At 45.3% G+C, this 18,494-nt stretch overlaps 1 protein-coding gene across 1 annotated transcript in view; it reads right to left on the reverse strand.

The window, feature by feature from the left end:
• Nucleotides 1-323: 323 nt before the first annotated feature.
• Nucleotides 324-18,494, reverse strand: part of MYO7A (myosin VIIA) — a 77,807-nt gene continuing 59,636 nt past the window's right edge. Inside the window, exons 31-50 of the mRNA XM_088534993.1 lie at nucleotides 17,821-17,994; nucleotides 16,366-16,593; nucleotides 15,095-15,265; nucleotides 14,386-14,503; nucleotides 12,631-12,757; nucleotides 12,339-12,508; nucleotides 12,021-12,211; nucleotides 11,700-11,824; nucleotides 10,728-10,885; nucleotides 9,444-9,597; nucleotides 9,039-9,194; nucleotides 8,769-8,874; nucleotides 7,865-7,978; nucleotides 6,729-6,816; nucleotides 6,298-6,404; nucleotides 5,041-5,226; nucleotides 3,868-3,984; nucleotides 2,785-2,868; nucleotides 2,025-2,144; nucleotides 324-697 (exon numbers count right to left, since the gene is read on the reverse strand). Of these exons, the coding sequence (XP_088391119.1) occupies nucleotides 608-697; nucleotides 2,025-2,144; nucleotides 2,785-2,868; nucleotides 3,868-3,984; nucleotides 5,041-5,226; nucleotides 6,298-6,404; nucleotides 6,729-6,816; nucleotides 7,865-7,978; nucleotides 8,769-8,874; nucleotides 9,039-9,194; nucleotides 9,444-9,597; nucleotides 10,728-10,885; nucleotides 11,700-11,824; nucleotides 12,021-12,211; nucleotides 12,339-12,508; nucleotides 12,631-12,757; nucleotides 14,386-14,503; nucleotides 15,095-15,265; nucleotides 16,366-16,593; nucleotides 17,821-17,994 (2,784 nt within the window). The 3' untranslated portion in view covers nucleotides 324-607. The remainder of the gene's footprint in view (nucleotides 698-2,024; nucleotides 2,145-2,784; nucleotides 2,869-3,867; nucleotides 3,985-5,040; nucleotides 5,227-6,297; nucleotides 6,405-6,728; nucleotides 6,817-7,864; nucleotides 7,979-8,768; nucleotides 8,875-9,038; nucleotides 9,195-9,443; nucleotides 9,598-10,727; nucleotides 10,886-11,699; nucleotides 11,825-12,020; nucleotides 12,212-12,338; nucleotides 12,509-12,630; nucleotides 12,758-14,385; nucleotides 14,504-15,094; nucleotides 15,266-16,365; nucleotides 16,594-17,820; nucleotides 17,995-18,494) is intronic.

Consider the following 18,494-nt stretch of genomic DNA (forward strand, 5'->3'; position numbering starts at 1 on the left):
TCAGCCATTTTTTTTTTTTTTTCATTTTGTTCTTCTTAAGAACACAGTGTATTCTTCTGTAAGGTCAAATACGAGACCTAGAGTGTTCACTGGATCTCTTTCCAGCATAGTTTCGGGCTCTGTTACTTCTCTTCAACCTGAAATGCCCATAACCTCTCCAAAAGGCGTTAGCACCCTGGTAGCTCTCTCTTTACTTAAAAAACAAAACAAAAATAAAAGGTCACACACACATCACACACATGCACACACACTCCTCTTCTTCCCAGAGCCTTTGCAATGCCAACCATTTGGTTCCAGGCAAGCATCCTGCCAGGGTCTCTTTGCTCAGTCTCTGTCTGAGAGCGATGGTGTTTGGAAATCTTTGAGGTTTAAGACAGAGTTGAGGTACAGGGTGGCAAAAGAGGATGAGAGGTCAGAGATAGTCATCTTCACTGGAAGGGGAGGTGGTATTTGAGCCCTCAAGGTCAGAGTCCAGTGAACTCCCGGATGGTGTTCGGCTCATCTTCCACATTTGAGAGGAAAAGGTTCTCCCCCAGCTGCATGGGTACCCCACAAGCCTCAGCTGGTGAATAAGCCCCATGGCCACATGCCAGCGGCTTCTTGCAGTTCACTTGCCGCCCTTTGCACTCCTCTGTTTGCTCATGGCTGTTAACATCTGGCTGATGTACGAGGTCAAAAGATCATCCATTTTGTAGCCCTGGAGAGGAGGGAGAAGATGTTACCCGCCCTTATAGCACAATTTATGGTCTCTAGCTCATGCCTCTTGAAGGCCCAGGCTGCCACTTGTTGACTTTCAAGTTTTCAGATCTTTTTTGACCCTTTTCCACCATACTCCTTGGGTGACATAAACGCTCGACCAGGCTCAAGGGCCTAATACCATTTCCTAATGCAGTATGATATGGAGGAATTCACTGTCCCAAGATGCTCTTCAAACCAAGGATATAGGGGGCTTTGGAAAGGAACTGCATTTTTAAATGGCCAACAGCATCTTGTATGTCCCAAATTAATAAAAATTAAGCCATCAGAAAAATTTATTTTACACGTTTTGGGCTTAAGGCAGTCTAAACAAGAGAGGTAAGGTGGGATGGCAGACAGGGTGCTGAGGATAAGACATTGGCTGACAGAGTTTCATCTGCTGTAGGACACAGACTGATGACCAAGGTGGACTTCACTCCTTTGACTGATGCTAAGGTCGGGCTGGGCAGAGGAGCTTGGTAAAAGGACTTAAGAGCTCTCCTGACCCCATGTTTGCTTTAATATGCTTTCCACTCCAGAAGAGTGAACAGTGCCCCTTGCTCCTGGGATGGCAACACCCTAAGGACTTCAGACTCACTCTTGAGTTGGATGAAGGACCCATTCAGAGCCCTCATCAGCTAAACAGAGTCATAATGTGTATGTACCAGGTTAGTCCAGTGCTACTGCCCTGGAGAGAGCCACAGGGCAGCCTGCAATGAGCACTCTGCTGTGGTAAAGCACTGCAGACATGAACAGGAAGGAGAGGTGAGGTCTTATGTATTCAACACATCCTCCCCTCTTTGGATATCATTGAACATCGGATTGCCTGACGTGATAGCCCCAATCCATCCTCAGCTCTTTTGTCTCATGGCAATTTTTAATTTCCCTTTAAAAGCAGCCTGCCTAGAAGCAGGCTGACTTCCTACAAACTTCTTCCAGTTTTGACACAAGTTTGACCCACCCTCTAGGAAAAGAAGTTCTAGAGAAAATAACAGCACAGTGCTGAAACCCAGAAGAAATAAAACTTCCAGGCTTACTCTAAGAGAACCCTTTACCCCAGGAAATTGAGACAAAGTTTGCTGAAAGCAGAGAGATTATAAAGATGAAGTGTCATTATATATTGAAATAATTATGCTCTTCCCTAGACATTTTGGCCTGCTAATGTCAAGACTTGTTCTAACTGGGGAGTGCTGTTCTAACGTGCATAGTGCAGAAAATCCGCTCTGTGGTCCTCTGCCTGTCCTCTCCAGTGTGTGTGACAGTGCACAATAATCTTGACTGCTCCTTACCAGGGACGTCTCACAGAGCAGCTTGCTTCCCCTCACCAGGTTGCCGATAGTTATATGGAAGTACGTGTTGCCACTGCTCCAGTTGGAAATCTTTGTGAAGGGGTGAGTGATGAGGATATCCTGGAGGGAACAAAACACTGACACTCAACACACAAGAGTTTCAGCTTTCATGAGGGGCTCTGGGGCTTCCTCATGTCCATGTCCGTTTTCCATCAAAGCAGAGCAAGGATGTCTGCTGAGATGGACTGTACTGCTGCCTCATGAGATTGACAGAGAGAGATATGAGACCATCCAGCACCTGTAGAGTGTAGTTGTACTAGAAGGACCGTGTGGCCGACAGAAGTACTAAGTAGAAACTCATTTACTCTAGCTCCAGTCCTAATTGAGGATTGTGTGTATTCTTCATCTTAAAGGCCCTAGCAGCTGGTTCTCCCAACCCTTATGTTAAAAAGAGCTGGGATGGCTCTGTAAGATAATGAACCTCTGCCTCTGGAAACCCTTCTATCTATCCAACCTTTGTATCTAGGCTTAATGAGACAGTCCGTTGCTCTGAACAACGCACTCTATGGGATGACCTCTGAAAGAGATGGAGTTACCACCCCTGGCAGAGTTTAAGAAATGTGTAGATGAGGCACGTAGGGACATGGTTTAACAGGTATGGTGTTGAAGAGCTCGATGATCTCTAAGGTCTTTTCTCTGATTCTAAGAGGTGCTGGAGATGGCTGGGGGAGCATCTAGTGAAGACTTCAGTCCTGCTTACCTTGGTTTTGGGATCAATGAGGCTGACTCCATGCTTGTTGATGGCAATTAGAAGGATTTCTGGATAATTTGGCTCTGTAGTTTGCTGTGGTAAGTAAGATGAAGCAATTACGAGAAGTCGCATGCAAAATCAGACTCCTTCCTACTTCCTCACTGTTTTCTCCTGCCAACATCTGGTGACCTATTAACTGTATTTGCTTTATCTATTAAAGACAAGCATAGAGCCCATTAAGATATCAGGAATATTCACAGCTGTCTTACATGCACAGTAACCAGGGAGTGAGTTATTGGCAGCATTAAGTTCCTTGCTCGCCTCAGTGGTCTCCTAAATGAGGAGCCATCCTGTCCTTGTCAAGGAAGGGATCTCCAGACCAAACGTACACTGCTTTTTGCTCTACTGATCTTTGTATCCTGTTTTGTTAGCATTGGCGATCCCTTCTCCCAGCCCTGTGTCAGCACAACAGGGTTTCCAATTTGTCTGACTGATGACCCAGGGCCATGGGACAGGGACTCAGTTCCTAATCCTGACACAGATTCCTTAGCTCTTTTGCTGAAAAAATATCACAGTCTATGTTCAAATCCCATATGCCATCTAAGGTAGGCATGGACAGCAAATGGGGAGCATAAATTCAAGGAACTGATCAGCAACTGGAGCAAGATGTTTGCATGCATTGCAACGAGGTGCCCAAGATATCTCACTTCATGATTACTGGCTCCCATTGCCTTTGTTGGGAGTTTGATGAGGTGGCTGGTCTGGGTTTGGCTCTTGGTGTGTGCAGAGCTGTTCCTTGGAAAAGCATATTTTCCCTATGCCTCAGCAAAACAGAACATGCTGTAAGGACAGATCCATCATAACTGAGATATACTGATGCTCTACATGCCTCAGTCTGCACGAAGAGGAAGGATGGCAGTAAACAGGTGTCTTGGTCCTTTACTGAGGAATGATCTCACACACTTCCCCTTCTTCACCAGGATGACTCCTAGACTGGCCCAGGAAAACCCTATACCCCTGCAGCCTCTCCATGATATGTGGTCTCTGACCTTGGCTCAAAGCTGCCAGGGAAGCCCCAAATAAGGCAGGTACCTTCACTTCAAAGAATGCTGATCCAAATGTAGGCCACTTGAAGATAATCTTTAGGAAGGCAAGCTTGGCTTCTTCTCTTGTTTTGCCCGCATGCTTGTTGTAGTATGCCACGATGGACTGCAACAGAGAAGAGAGATGAGCTGGAGGGATTGCACAATGTATGACGGATGATGCTTGCAAGGAAAGAAGGTCAAAAGATGGTTTATCCCACCAGAAACCGTAAGTACTTCATAGTAATTTGGCTGTTTAACAAGAAAATCCCGTTCTTTCCCTGGATGTCCACTAATAAACTGCAGAAACACATCAGGTGTTTATCTGTCTACCAGTGCTAGGGGAGCATCAACAAAAGTATCTGTTGATGAGAAGGAATAAGTCTGGTGATAAAGTTCTGCAAGTCCTTTCTGTGTGTCTGGGAATCAGTTCTCTTCTGCTTAGCCCAAAGTCCTGAGCCCTGGGGACAGCCACCTTTAGCATGGTTTAGGGAATATTCAGCCTCAGAGTGGGTATCTGGGCCCAGTGAGTGGCTGGGTGGCTGGCTTGGGCCAAGATGGGAGTTGGTGGCTGGAGTAGAAGTTGTCAAGGAGGAGAGATGTAGTTTATAGTCTCTGCTTCAAAGAATACACCACATAAATGAACCACCTCTCCTAGATGAGGTGGGCTAGCAAGTTATAATGCTTATAAGGTTCAATATTCTGATTTAAGCAGCAGAAGGGACTAAGAAACCATCATTTCAGAGAAGCCAATAGTTTGCTGGTTACTCAAGATCCAGCACACAGAAAGGAATTACAAGACTATTTTTTGACAGATAGACAGCTACATCCTTCTATGGCTCTAGAACCATTTTTCCCTGTTCTGCAGGTCTCCCTGTGTAAAGTGGGGAGAAAAATCTCTCCATTCTGTGGTCCGCAAAGTAGCATGTGTCCATATGGTGCTGCAGCCAGCACTACAGCAACAATCGCATCAAGGTGTTGCACAAGCATAGCCCACAACACTATGACAGCATGCACAGGTTCCTCCTCCCATGGTCCTGAGGCAGCTGTGGCTCTGCTAAGGCTTAAGAGGGAATGCCGGTCACTCATAGTGACATCTCAAAGTCGGGTGTGAGACAAGTCCTCTGAGATGCTGGGCTTTCCCCCAGATGGGCTTGGCCCGTGGCCTACAGCTGCTGTTTACCCTTTTCCAGTCATCTGGAGAGAGCTGCCGGATGAGGTCTTGGGGCACCAGCTCCTTCAGGAGTTTGGGGATGCTGGGGAAATAAGACTTGTCATCCTCAAACTTCACCCGGTAGATGAGAGCCGCCAGCTGCAGGACCTCCTCCCGTGTGCACTTGTGGTAGCCACGCAGGTACTTTGGTAACTCCTGCATGGGCGAGAGAGCCATGGACAGGTAGAGGGGGATAACCACGGACCCTCGTCCCCAGAGGCATCCCCACCTCCCCAGAGGTGTTGAAGGGAAGCATCAGTTTGTGCCAACACATGCATCTGCTTCCCAAACTGTATTATTTCCCTTCTGTATCCTGTTGTGCAACATACACCTTCACCCTGCACACAGGGTCTCTGTGGCTGCCCCCATCCCTCCATCTCAGGGAAAATCTGTATGGAAGGAGGGAAAGGTTTTGGGTGTTAAATGCAGTTTGTGGAGGTCTCCAGCCTCCTAGCATTTTGGATGAATTTGGTGGACAAGTGGTTGCCCAGCTGAGACCAGACTAGATGTTCAAAGTTTTCCCTGATCTAAAACAGTCTCTCAGATCACAGGCAGAACTTCCTGTGCTTGGCAGAACTACTAAGAGGGAGTGAACCTACAGTCTCAGATACCTTTTGTTTTTGTTGTCAGAAAATCCATGCATAGTAATGGCCACTTGGAATCATATTGCCTTTTCTGTATGTTTTGTGGGATTTTAAATATATTCTCCCACTACTACATACTGCCGTTATGCTGGAAAAGTGACTAGCAAAGCATTAGGAGGTACAGTCACATTGGGATGATGTTTTTTTCCAGATGAAAACTCAACCGGGAGTATGAATGTTTGTGTGAGAGTGAGTTTTCAGACATGAAGGTGTCTCTTTCACTCCAGAAGTAACAAGGGCAGAAGCACTTCAACTTCTTGCCTGACTGCTGGCAGTCCATTGGGACTGATCAGAGCATCCAAGAATGGAGAAGCTGAAAACTTGCAGGATGCTTCTGAATTCAGACATTCTGCAGAGGCTGCCAGCAGGATACACTCTCTCCTTCTTGCTCGTTGCCCAAGAATATCTGGCCCAAACCCTAGCTGAGCTGGTTGTTCCCAAAAAGCATGATGGCTGCTCTTTGCCATGCATGCCAACACTTGGCAGTGCCCTATTTAAGGCATGTTTGAAGATGGAGGAAGTATTTCTACTCCATTTCTAGTTCCTCCCAAGTCTTCACTGATATTGAAGGCTCGTAAATTACCTGGTAATAGTGGAAGATTGAATCTGCCATGGAGTCCTTTCCAGGCATCGTGTTGGTCCACAGCTTCTTCATGAAGAACACTTGGTAGGTGAGAGAAGGCACTATACCTGTGCAAAGGAACCGGTGAGCAGCTACACGGGGAGGACGGGGCGCTGGTAAAGCTGCCAGCAAGGCCCCAAGGCCCTAGTGCAGCTTGAAGAGAAAAGTCTGCTTTTCCCTTGCAAAGCTTTCATAAAGTGGAATATGTCTAGCTTCATTTGGTAGCAGAGCCCCTGGGCAGATCATCTCCCTCGTGATGTCTCCATGGACAACACAACCTCGGCAGTGTTGTGCAATGAGGCTGCCGACCTTGTTTGGAAGGGTTGGGGGGCTCTTAGGGGAACCAAGGCATGACTATGTGTGACCCACAGCCAAGAAAAATTCACCGTTACCATCTTTCGCCGGTCTTGCTTTCTTTATCCAGTCTGTCAAGTGTCTGACAAAGTCGAAGAAGAAATCTCCCTCGGGCACGCTGATGACCTGGAGGGCACAGCACATATTTGCAAATGCTGATCACGCAGTGAGAGCCTCAGGCAGGGCTGGCCCTGTCTTTTGTTGGTATCGTTCACTGCTTTGTGCCCATTAGGATGATGTGTTAAAAATGGCCAATGTGAGAAAGTCACCATCAACACCTCACTCTTCCTACAGGTCCTGTCTCTAATTTCAGCCATTATTCCTGATCACAGCTTCTTGTTTCACCAGAGCGATTATTTTCCCTTCATGATGACTGTCTTTATTGTTTTCTTCTAGTTACTCTAGGCAGCAATAAGTATACATGTTTTTTGTACTTAGCTCATCTTTACAAACCCATCTCAGGCAACAACCTGTCTTTTTTACCTCTTTTTCCTGATGGTCCCTATGTCCTTCTCCCAGAATCAATGCAACATCACAGGGACAACCACCTGATGGGGCCAAGATGACTTGGCCGCTACATCTGGCATTTCCCCTGTGCTCTCTTAAGGACCTTATAGAAAATGTCCTTAACATTCCGATGATACATTATATAGTGAGTGCTTTGTAAACAACTGTCTCTTGCATCACTCAGAGTCGCTCCAGGAATGAAATGGGTTGCAATTACTGTGTGAGATCCTGCATACAGGGAGGTGCTTGTTGGATCCCTAGATCAGCACGGACTCAAGTGCCAGGGTCACCATCCACTCTGAAGCTAAGAGAACTTTACCTGGCTATTGCTGGCACCTCTTGTCATTCCTGACCTGCTTTAAGATGACAGTCAGTAATATCAGGTAACAGATCTACCTGTGACTGACTAGGATGACCCATGCTCCTGTTTAAGACCTTTTAGATGATTACTGTAATCCATGGTTCTGGCACTGCAAAACCAGAGTGTAGCAGGTTGGATCTGACTTACAAGGACCACTGTGCTTGCTGAGAAATGTTTCTCACCCATGACCGAGCAGGGGAGGCCTGGATCCACCACCGCGCACCCTCTGGGAACTGCATCACCAGAAATGCCAAATGCAGCACCAGGTGCCTCCAGGCCATCCCCACCTCTGTGTGAGTCACTCACCTTGTCAGAGATTTTGACGAAGAGGCTGAAACCCTCAGAGGACTTTAGGAGCAGCCTGTTGGAGATGTTCTGGCAGAAATCCTTGGCTTTTGTGCTGGACTCCACCTCGAATGCCTACAAAGAAAGGAAGAGCCTCACCTCTGCTACTCAAGATTAATTTCCACTGTGTCCTCTCTTTGAGAATATCAAGTCTCAGATGTGCTAAGCGACTTAGCCACCCATCTCCAATGCAATTAGTGATATTGCATGCAGGAGTCACCTCCTGTTTTGCATTCTGTGCTCTGCATTTATATCACCTCTTTTTGGCTCTTTCATGCAGATGTGCATGTGTAAAGCAGTGTAATGCTTATTGCTGGTCCCATAGAAAAAAAATCCAAAGTGATGAGAAATCCCAGCAGATATCTCATTTCTCCACTACAGATGAAGAAGGGCATGAGATGCTGGTCAGGAGAGGAATTGCCCCTTTTCCCTCATAGACGTGTACAGCTTTGTGCATACACCCACTTGGAAATACTAGAGGTGCCCATAGGCAAGAGGGAAGAGAAAAATGAATGTCTCACTGGGAGGTTAAACAGCATTAGATAGTGATATCTGCAAGGACATGCATACCTGCTCTGGCATCAATATAACCAGCTGCCTTTTTGGTGTTTAAGCCACTTAATGAGAGGTGCCTGAGTGCAAATATCAGGATTTGTGTGTTATCCCAGGGCAGGAGGAGTGATTCCAGCTACCTACTCACAGGTGCTGCCGGAGACAGTCCCTGCCCTGCTGCTGGCGAGCTCCATTACGTTACCCAGCTGGAGTTTTCTTCTGAATCAGAGCCAATATGGGTGTGTTTTGTGTTTCTAGTAAGAACACTGTCTGATCTTGACAGGAATTAAAAACTTCCTTCTCCTCCTTTTACCTCATCGGTGTCATCAGGGAAGTAAACTTTGTGGAAAATTTGGGTGGTTTTGTGCTGAATTGCTTCCACTTCTACAAGATGGGGTGGGTACTTCCTGGATCCATTCCTGCAAAACAAGAGGTGACAAATGCCACAGATCAGCCAATGTCCACCACCTCACCTCCCTTTTTTTCATCTTGGTCGAATGCAGAGAGATGTTGAAACATCTCCTACATACATGTGTGGAAGCTGTGACATGGGCAGGACCACGTAGGACTTTTTGTGTCGTACCTCAGTGCTTTCTGGAGTCTCTGGATACAGTCTGCTGCCAAAGGGTGATGCTTTCGGGACTGCAGAAACCTCTGGACATGGGGCAGGAGAATGTTGCTTGGAGGGAAAAGGCCTGTACACAACCACAAGAGCTCCCAGCCTTTCTCTTCACTGTACCTAAATGAGAAGACACCCCCCAGGAGGAAAAATTATCATTCACTGCAGGGACAGGGCTCTGTGCTTTGGTGTGACATTAGTGCTGAGAAAGGAGACACTGACTGGCAGGAGGTACCAACTGTGGGCTCAGAGGAGGTGGAAAATGGGAGGAAATGCTGAGGAAGCTATATGGAAGACAACAGTGTGTCCCTGCTCCTCAGTATCTCATGTCCAGGACTGCTTTACCCAGCAAAGGCTGCTGACTCTTACTTGATGTGGTTGTCTGTGAGCTGCTTTAGGGTCTGGCAGTAGATTTCATCCTTCAGGGGCTCAGCTTTCAAGGCACCTTCAAATATTTGGTCTGTCAGCTCGTTGACTGAGCGAGTCCTTTTGGATGGGTAGTCACCCATATACTTCAGCACAGGTGGGAGAAAGGAGTCAAGGATCGGCTAATTGGGAGGTCTGGAGAAACCCTGCTGTTGGCAATGTGATTAAAGAGTTCCTACACATGACTACAGAAGCAGCTTTATTTTGGTGGAGGGGGCACAGTATATGGTAAAGGCTTTAAATTCTTTCAGGAAAGTTCCACTGAGCTCTCTCCTTTTATGATACACCATCTAACCGTCTCAGATCAGAAAGAATTGCTTTGGGGTTGGCATATATAGGCCTAGGAAATCTCTGTCATTACTAAATTATCCAATCACATATGGAGCTGCCTCTGCAAAGGGCTGGATTTACACTTGGTGTCATTGGGCAGAGGCCTGAAGACACCTCCGAGTGGAGCTGCAGTACCTTAAACCAAACCAAATGAGGGCCTTCACCACCATGTTCATTGTAACTGTTCTTCTTAACAAGAGGCCACAATTTTCTGAAGCAAAATGTTGTAACAGAGAAAGAGGCAGAAAAAATTGCAAAATCTCTTTTTTTTTTTTTTTTGGTCAGTCCTTTTAATTTCTCCTCCTATTACTATCTGCTATCAGGAGAAAATCAGTAGTAGCAGCAATAATGATAGCATCAGTAGTAGGCTTATAATAGCAGAATTATTTAAACTCTAGAGCCTACAGTCAAGTATCACCAAAAAAATAAAGGTTACTTCTACAAGCTGAATCTGTGTTTGCATTCAACTAGTCTCTCTCATACTACATTTTTTTTTTGTCATACAGGGAGATTCAGCTATCAAACCCTGTCCCCAAGGCCACACAGACTGTGTTACATCTTCAATAAAGAGAATATTTGCACCCCTTTATAACAGATGAATTGGAGATGAATGAGGAGAGAAGTGGTTGAAGCAGATCAGAGCAGAGCTAGTGAGTTAACCACTAAGCAGTGTTGACCATCAGGAATCAATAACTTGCTCCCTGGCCCTTGATTATCAAGCTGTACAGAACCCCTTGAATCCCAGGGATTCTTGAGTTGAGCATCATCAAATCTGGATCAAAACCCATTCGAGGGAACACAAGACTTTGAAGAGCTTCACTCCTGGCCCTAAACAGCTTCAGCCTTTCATCTACCACAGCTAATGCCCCAGAGCTCCCCCAGGCAGTGGAAGGATATCAATGAAGGCCATACAGGCTTCTTGGGACAGCTCCTCACTGCCCAAGATCTTCTTCAGCAATGGCTGTTTGATAGGCTCACGGGTGTAACACCACAGCTTGTCCTTCCCACGGCTCTTGGTAATCATGACCCGGCTCAGGGTGTGCTTGGGAGGTGGCCTGATGACAAAGGCAAACCAAAAGGAAAGGTGGTTACAGGGATAACAGGAAATGGATGTGGCCAGAGCCTCACTTGTGAGGGCTGCTTACAGCACTTGGCTAATGAACTGATGCACTTAACAGCCATTTAAAGTTTAGCATATTTCCAGATCTGATTCTGCCCAAAGATATCCATTAGTATTTTCTTAGAGCTCAGAAATGTCCCTTATGGACTCTACCTAAGTACTGGCGCAGAAACAACTTTCTCTTTCCCACCCCAAATTTCCAAACGCAGGAGGAAGGATGATGGAGATGGATGATCAGAGAGCTAGGCAGCAAGAGTGAAAGTGTATTCCCCACACGAACAATCCAACTGGGGGAAGGATTCCCACAGGATTTGGTCTTCCTCAACAGACTAACAGCTCACCTGACCAGGAGTGGGAATTTTGGTAAGACTTATTCAGCAGTGGTGTACGCTTAACTCTTCAGAGTTGATTTCAGAACTTCCCCACCTAATTCACTTGCTGTATATACAGTCTGGTGTTATGGATGGGATTGTAGGACAGGGATATCAGACTGTTAATATCACACTACCAAATTTCACACCACTACACCTACTCTGAGCCAGTCTGAGGAAATCCTTCAAAAAATCTCATCTAAGGAAAATATACAGCTAAAATGCCACATAGCAGTGTGGAAGCTGCAGAGGTACAAAGTCATTCAATGGGATATTTAAAGTGTTTTCCAGTAACCACAAAATTATGTCCCTGATTCCAAACTATCAGGAGACGCACTGCTACCTCCTACACTTTTTGAAGGTGGATAAAAATATCACCTAAAATAATCATAGGAAAATTCCTCCAAGGTATATGGTTTCACTCTCTCTTCACTGTCTGAAATTGCCAGCTGGGACGTTCTGATAACATCTTGTCGTTGGTCGGGGGTCATGGTGACCAGTGCCTGTGGGACAAACGGGTCTCTGTTACCAGATGTATTTGCGATAAACAGATCGTGACCTATCTAGAGAGAGGAAGCAGATGCAAAATGAAAAGATTGGTGTGGAGTAAATAAGATTAATCCAAGCTCCTTGGGAGGGCTTTTGACATCCTTAGGCTTTGCATCGTATAGAGTTGCGTCATCCCATAAGACAGCTTACCACAATCTCCAGGGGAGGCATAGTGACTGTAGGCAGGACGTAAACAGAATCTGTTGGGAAATCCCCTCTCTGCTTGGTCCGTTCATTGAACCCATTAGCCCAGCCTGAGTTCATCACATGTTCTCCTGTATCTTGGTCCAGAACTATGAGGTCTCCTTTGAGGAAGCTGAGGAAGCCAGATTCTTCTCCCACTACAGGAAAGACAACCATTAATTTCTTCTTCCTTTTTTTTTTTCTTCCTTTTTTTTTTCCCCCTCCCCAAATCCTTTTGGAGTAGTTATTTGGTCTATCTGTTTACCACTGGGCCGGACCACTTACCAGGGTTTGGGTTGTCTTGGAGAGTGACCACATACTTGGATCTTTTCCTTAGTCCTTCTAGGAAGGTCACCACTAGGTCTCGGATATCCTCTGCGTTGTTGGAGGTGAAAGTGTATTCATCACCTTTAATGGTGGCCAAAGTGAAACTCTGCCCTTGCAGCTTTCCCCCTCTAGGGTACATTTTCATAGGAAACACAAAGAGGAAAGATAACAGCATCAACAGAGTGAGAGACAAAGTCTGAAAAATGACTGGATTAGGGTGAAATCACCAGCTAAGCTTGTTCCTCCTCACCTACTGCTTGACACAGCTGTGATCTCTGGGAAAGACAGCTCTAAGAGAACCTGCTCCTGTTCATCCACAAAGTACACCCCTGTCCAGTTGACCGCTACAATCACATCATTTTTAGGCAGGCTTGGCCCTAGGACAAAGACAAGACATACAGTCAGCACCTGAAGGGTCTTAAGATGCGGAAAATGTGAGCCTATCAAATGAGAATTGTGAGAGAATTGCCCGAGAAAGGGGAAATTAGAGAAAAACTAGGCATTATGATTATGGCATTACAGAGGCTTGCTTGAGGTGAGAGACAGTTACCACTTCCAGGATGGCCGGTATATGTGCGGAGTCTACTTCTCCATGATTCCCTTGGCAACACAATCTGCCCTCCTAGCACACACTAATAAGAGTAAACGAAGAGTGGAGCAGAACAGAGATACCATGGCCAAACTTTGTTGGCTTCCATGAGGAGGTGGTAATCTGATGGTGCCGTGCAGACAACGAGCGAATAGAGGGTGGAGTGGAGTGAAGACACTGTGGCCAAACTCTCTTGTACTCCCTGCAGAGGTGGCAACCTGGTTGTACCACGCAGCTGATAAGCCGCATATAGTACGTTAAGATGTCTGGTGCTGGACCAACAATGGTGGCAGATCAGTCCCTTCCAATGGACTTTGCTCAAACTTCTCCTCATTCTAATGTCATTATAATACCAATACACAACCCCATCCCAGAAGTTACCGGCTTCCAAGGAACGATTACTCCCCACTGAGCATGCTCTATGGACTTTCAGTTAACTCGGGAGACTTTTTTAAACCAATGAATAATGAAAGTAAGTATGACTAGAGTCACTTAAGCTCCACCTAATTGTAAAAGAAAAGATATAAAAGGTGAACTAAGGAGGGATATAGTAAGAAGAGGAAGAACGGGGTGGTAAGAACTGGGGAAGAAGGAATGGGGAAAGAAGGAAGAGGAGAGAGGGAAGGCTTCATTGTAACTTCTGGATCAGTCGACAGGCTGAACCCCTTTCCTCCCCTTGGGTCAGGACACTGCCTGAGGAGACTCCTCAAGATTGAGAGCCCTCTCCCATCTTCTGGGTGAGTGATGATTGCGCATTTGTACACTAGGCACTAGCTAAGAATCCCACACTGTAGTAGAGAATTTCCTGTACTGACATCCAAAACCTGTTTTCTAAATATTGCATTTGAACAAATTGTACTATTTATGAACTCGACTACTTGTTTTGAAGGCAATCGGACCTACAGCCGACAGCCTGTTCGTGAACCTGATATTGCCAGAGTCGGACCTATCGCTGATCACACTGTTTGGGAACTCGATTCACTCCTAGGAAGGCGATCGGACTGATGGTGAGCAGACTGTTGGTGAATTCGATACTGCTGGAGTTGGGCATATAGCTAACACAGTATTTGGTATCCCTATTAAGAGGTGAGTCCAGCTGCCCCCAGTCCCTCTAAGCTTTGAGGATCGGCTGGAACGCAAGGGGATTCATCCCTTAGCAAATTTTCCCGCCCCTCATCAAACCACAACAAGGATGTAATGACCCCCCCCCCCAAAAAAAAAATCAGTGCTATCTTTAGGAGAAAAATAGTGCCAGATTCATAGCTTGAGCCATTTCTAATTAGGATGCACAAAGAAATAAGGCATCTGAAAAAAAAAAACAGTCAGAAGAACCATGAAATCTTTCCATGTGTTAAGTTTCTAACTCTCCTTCCTTTGTTGCTGCCTGTGCTACAGGTATGTGTCCCACTGACTCACCTGAGAATTTGAAGGCTTCGTAAAATCTAGAAAACAGTAAAGGCCACTTGAAACGTGCAAAATCCACCACCTCTTCCTTGACTTTTTTGGGGTCTGTCCTCTTCTGAGTGTAAATTCCCTACAGATAAAGCAAAACAAAATATTGTGGAGCAGAAATCCAGTTATAGCCAGGAGGATAACAAATGAAAAACACTGCCTTGAAATGTAGTTAACTCATGTCATCTGGTGATGTTGGGACGTGGATGAACTCTTAGAAAAATACTGCCTCCCAGAAGGAAGTAATTCCACTCTGAGAAGGCTGGGCAAGGACCTAAAACGAACAATTTGGGTGGGATTCATCCCAACTAACTTTAGATTCTGCTAATGTTAGTGAAGTCTCTCAACTTGATAGTCCTATCTAACCATCAATCGCAGGCATTTTACTTCATTTAGGACATCCTTGGATATCTGGGACTTCTGCATACAGTTGACAGGCCTGATGGAGGCCCTGCAAGATCCAGGTGTTTCTGGAGTGAGGATACCTGAAGCATCCATGTTTAAGCAATTGAATCTCTGCAGGTTGTCTTCATCTGTCAGATCTCTCCTCAAAACCAGTGGTAATGCTGAACATGGCTAGTGCAGAATCTGCCCTTTCCCTTTATTTTAGCTTCAAGCAAGGCCAAGAACTGAGCTTTGGAGACTGACATATGATGATGATCTATATCCCCACCTTTTTATGTGCAGCTATAATGAGCTGAGCCCATTTCTCCACTGTTTTTGAAGCTGTGATCTCCCTGTCTGGGATGTAGGATGGAATTAGATTTAGCAGCCTTTCCAGCACCATCTCTGACCCATAGTCCACATAGTACTGCTGGGAGGCCAGTTCTGCCAGATCTTCTTCCTGTGGGAGCCAAACAAGCCAACATAACACAGTCACCAAACCATTCAAACCCAACCTCCGTACCACATAGCTCAGGGACTCCTTTGCAAAGGAAGGATATACTGCTGGTTCAGATAGGGGTGGAAACTTTTCAGTAGAAATTCACTGGTGTTTTAGGTAAGTCTAATGCTCCTGTACTATCCAATGTGATAGTACACATAGCATTGCTGCTATGAACAGCTATTCAGTGATTAGTAGAAAAGATTATTCACTCTCCCTCTGTCACAAATGTCCATTAAAAGGCCTTAATACTTCCCCTGGGCTCTTCCAGTAGCAGTTAAACAGCCGCACATCCTGCATGCAGGTAACACCTTACACGGGCCATGACACCACATCTTTATCCACTGTGTGCATCCATCAGTTCTAATACTTTAGAAGTCCAGCAAGTCCAGGTGCTCACTGCAGTGACAGTGGCATAATTCTGCAAGTTCTTAAAGACTTTAGGGGCTTACATTTCTAATCCTAATGTACCTTCCTCTTATGGCTGTATTACTGGAATTGCATCGCATGTTGTAAATCTCACCGTCCTGAAAAACATTGCTCATGTCTAAACCTCGGCTCAGAACAGCGCCCTGCATACTTCTGACTGATAATTCTGACTGGAATCTGACTGATTACAGGAGGCCTGTTGACACCAAACTGAGGCTAACAGATGAAGGTCATCACTGTCTCTCCCATCCAAAATTCAACAGGGGGGAGTGTTCAAGCAGGTCAGATGTCTCTGCAGTCAAGAGAATTTGACTCTGTATTTCTCGCTTCCCAGGTGGATATTCAGTAAGGAAGGTTTGGATGAAATAGGTTTTGGAGAAACCTATTTCATCACGCAGGAGTTACACATTGGATCAGACCAGTTGGGCATTTGCTTGGGAGTAGGAAAATGTTGGCTCATTCATTCGGTGGAAGGTGACTTCAAATTTCTGAGAGGTTGAGCTTTGGCTGTTAGTAAAGCAAGAACATCATTTGTTGTAAGGCCTATCTATCTCAGGTAGGATAATGACACGTTCCCACTGGAGAATTTCCGCGCTGCCCAGTAAAGGGCTGTAAACTTTAGGGGCAGTTACCTTGTCACACCGATACTCCCCGAATTTCACACCCCGGACGATCTGTTGGTAAATGAGATTCGTGGCCACATTGTCCTCATTGGGGTTGTGCCAAGGAGTGAAGATCTCCTTCCTGAAGAAGAGCCGCCAAGGCGCATTGCGCTCCTGTGCTCCCTGCTCTTTGGCATATTGCTCACACTGAGACACCGCATCCATCACGTGGTCATTGCCGCTTCCCAGTGAAGAGACCTAGTCAGGACAGATGGAAAAAGAGGGGATTTGTGTGGCTAAATCTTTACATCTCTAGATAGAGCTATCTGCATCTGAGACACTCATCTAAATTTCCTTTATAAGCCCCCAAAATCAAAGTGTCTCCCACCAACCAGCCAACATAGTTGAGTTAGTTAGAGAAATGCCACTGTAGAGCACCTACAGACATTCTATTCTGAGACCTTTTTTCCCAGGTCAGAACAAAAGAAGAAAATTATTTGAATTATCAAAGCCAAAGGTCCAACTATAAATTGCTGTTTATTCATACAGTGCTTTGAAATACCCTATTTAAAAGTTACAGACTTGTATTCAGCCATACTAAGCATTAAATAAACCCAGAAGAGAAAGCTAGCCCTTGTTTATCATCTCTCTCTTGTGCCTGTAGCTTGGCACAGGGACTCTGCCATCTATGAGTGAACTTCCCAAAAGAATGGCCGCATATTCCTCAAAAGAGCCCAAGAAGAACAGAGAATAAAGCACTTCATTCTCCATTTAGAGGCAGAGGTGGACACTTCTGGAGCAGAGAACATACTCTGCCCTCTTACATAGCAGCTATAGGAATAATTCTGCTTCACTGAGTTTCAAATATTGTCTCATCTGATGAAGTTTCACCCTAGATCTGTTTTCCCTTCTCAATCGCATGCATCTTTATTTTTATGGAATTTCTGAAGAAATATATGTTTTTACTTTAAATAGCTTGGGATGAATTGCAATGAAGGCATGGGGTTTAGCTCATTTTAACAATTAAATTTCAACCACGAATTTTCCTATGCACATTAAATGTAGTTGCTCCCATGCCTAAAAATCCAGATTGTTTTTTTATTGGATATTCAATTCAAATCATTTTTCCTGGTATAACAGTATAGAATCAAGGAATCAAGTAGATTGGAAGAGACATATGGAAGTCTCTGGTCCAAATCCCTGCTCAAAGCTCCATTTCAGGTTGCTCAGTGCCTTGTCTTGTTGAGTCCTGAACATATCCAAGGCTGGAGATCTCACAGTCTCTCTGGCTCCCTGTTCCAATATTCAGCTACTCCCACTGTGAAAACCATACTAGCATCTGCACTATAGATATGTTTCCTCCTGACCTTGAGGCTCATATTTGCTCAGAGTGTAGGGTTGTTCATCCCTCTGGAAGATGTGTGGCAGCAAGGAGAATCTCCTTTTCTTTTATAGGAATAGTCAGTACTGCAATTCAGGACATACCTTGTCAAACAGCGCAATGTAAAGCGAAAATCCAAATCTGTCCTTCAGGCTGATTTTGTCAGCCAGAGAATTACAGAGCTCTTTAGCAGTTGTTGCAGAGTCCGTCAACAAGGTTTTTGTTGTTCCATCCATAAAAGTGACAGGCAACATGATCGGCTTCTTGGACTTGGTTGCCTAATAGATTGAAGTCAAGCTTTATAAAGGCATATGAATTTCAAGCCCAACTAGACTATTTATATATGTACTCCTCCCTCCCACAACAGCGTTAAACCCTGAGTCAGTGGACTGGCTGCATTTCAATACTACTACAACATAATCCTCAATAAGATAATGCATGGTTGGCCAGAAAAAGCAATTGGAAGTCCTATATATATATATATATATATATATATATATATAAGGCATTCAGTTATCAAAGTGTCTAGCCTAGTAAACTCAAGCACATCTGGAGTGCTGCTGGGCACCAAAACAAAACTCTATGTTACTAAATTGCCTTAGCAAACTATCAAATATGTCATAAACTGGGCCTGCTCCAATGACTACTGTCTCCGAACAAGCCCCAGGCAGCTGTAATGCTCCAGGGACTATTCCCAGCAGGTGTTTTGACCACAGCCTGTCTCATATGGAAAGAAGCTTCCTAGCATATGCACGGCCTGCTCCGTGCCAGCTGGCCT

The sequence above is a fragment of the Tinamus guttatus genome, unplaced genomic scaffold, assembly GCF_059628265.1.
Source record: "Tinamus guttatus ecotype Peru unplaced genomic scaffold, ASM5962826v1 Tinamus_guttatus_pri_ptg000602l, whole genome shotgun sequence".
In the NCBI taxonomy this organism is placed as follows: domain Eukaryota; kingdom Metazoa; phylum Chordata; class Aves; order Tinamiformes; family Tinamidae; genus Tinamus; species Tinamus guttatus.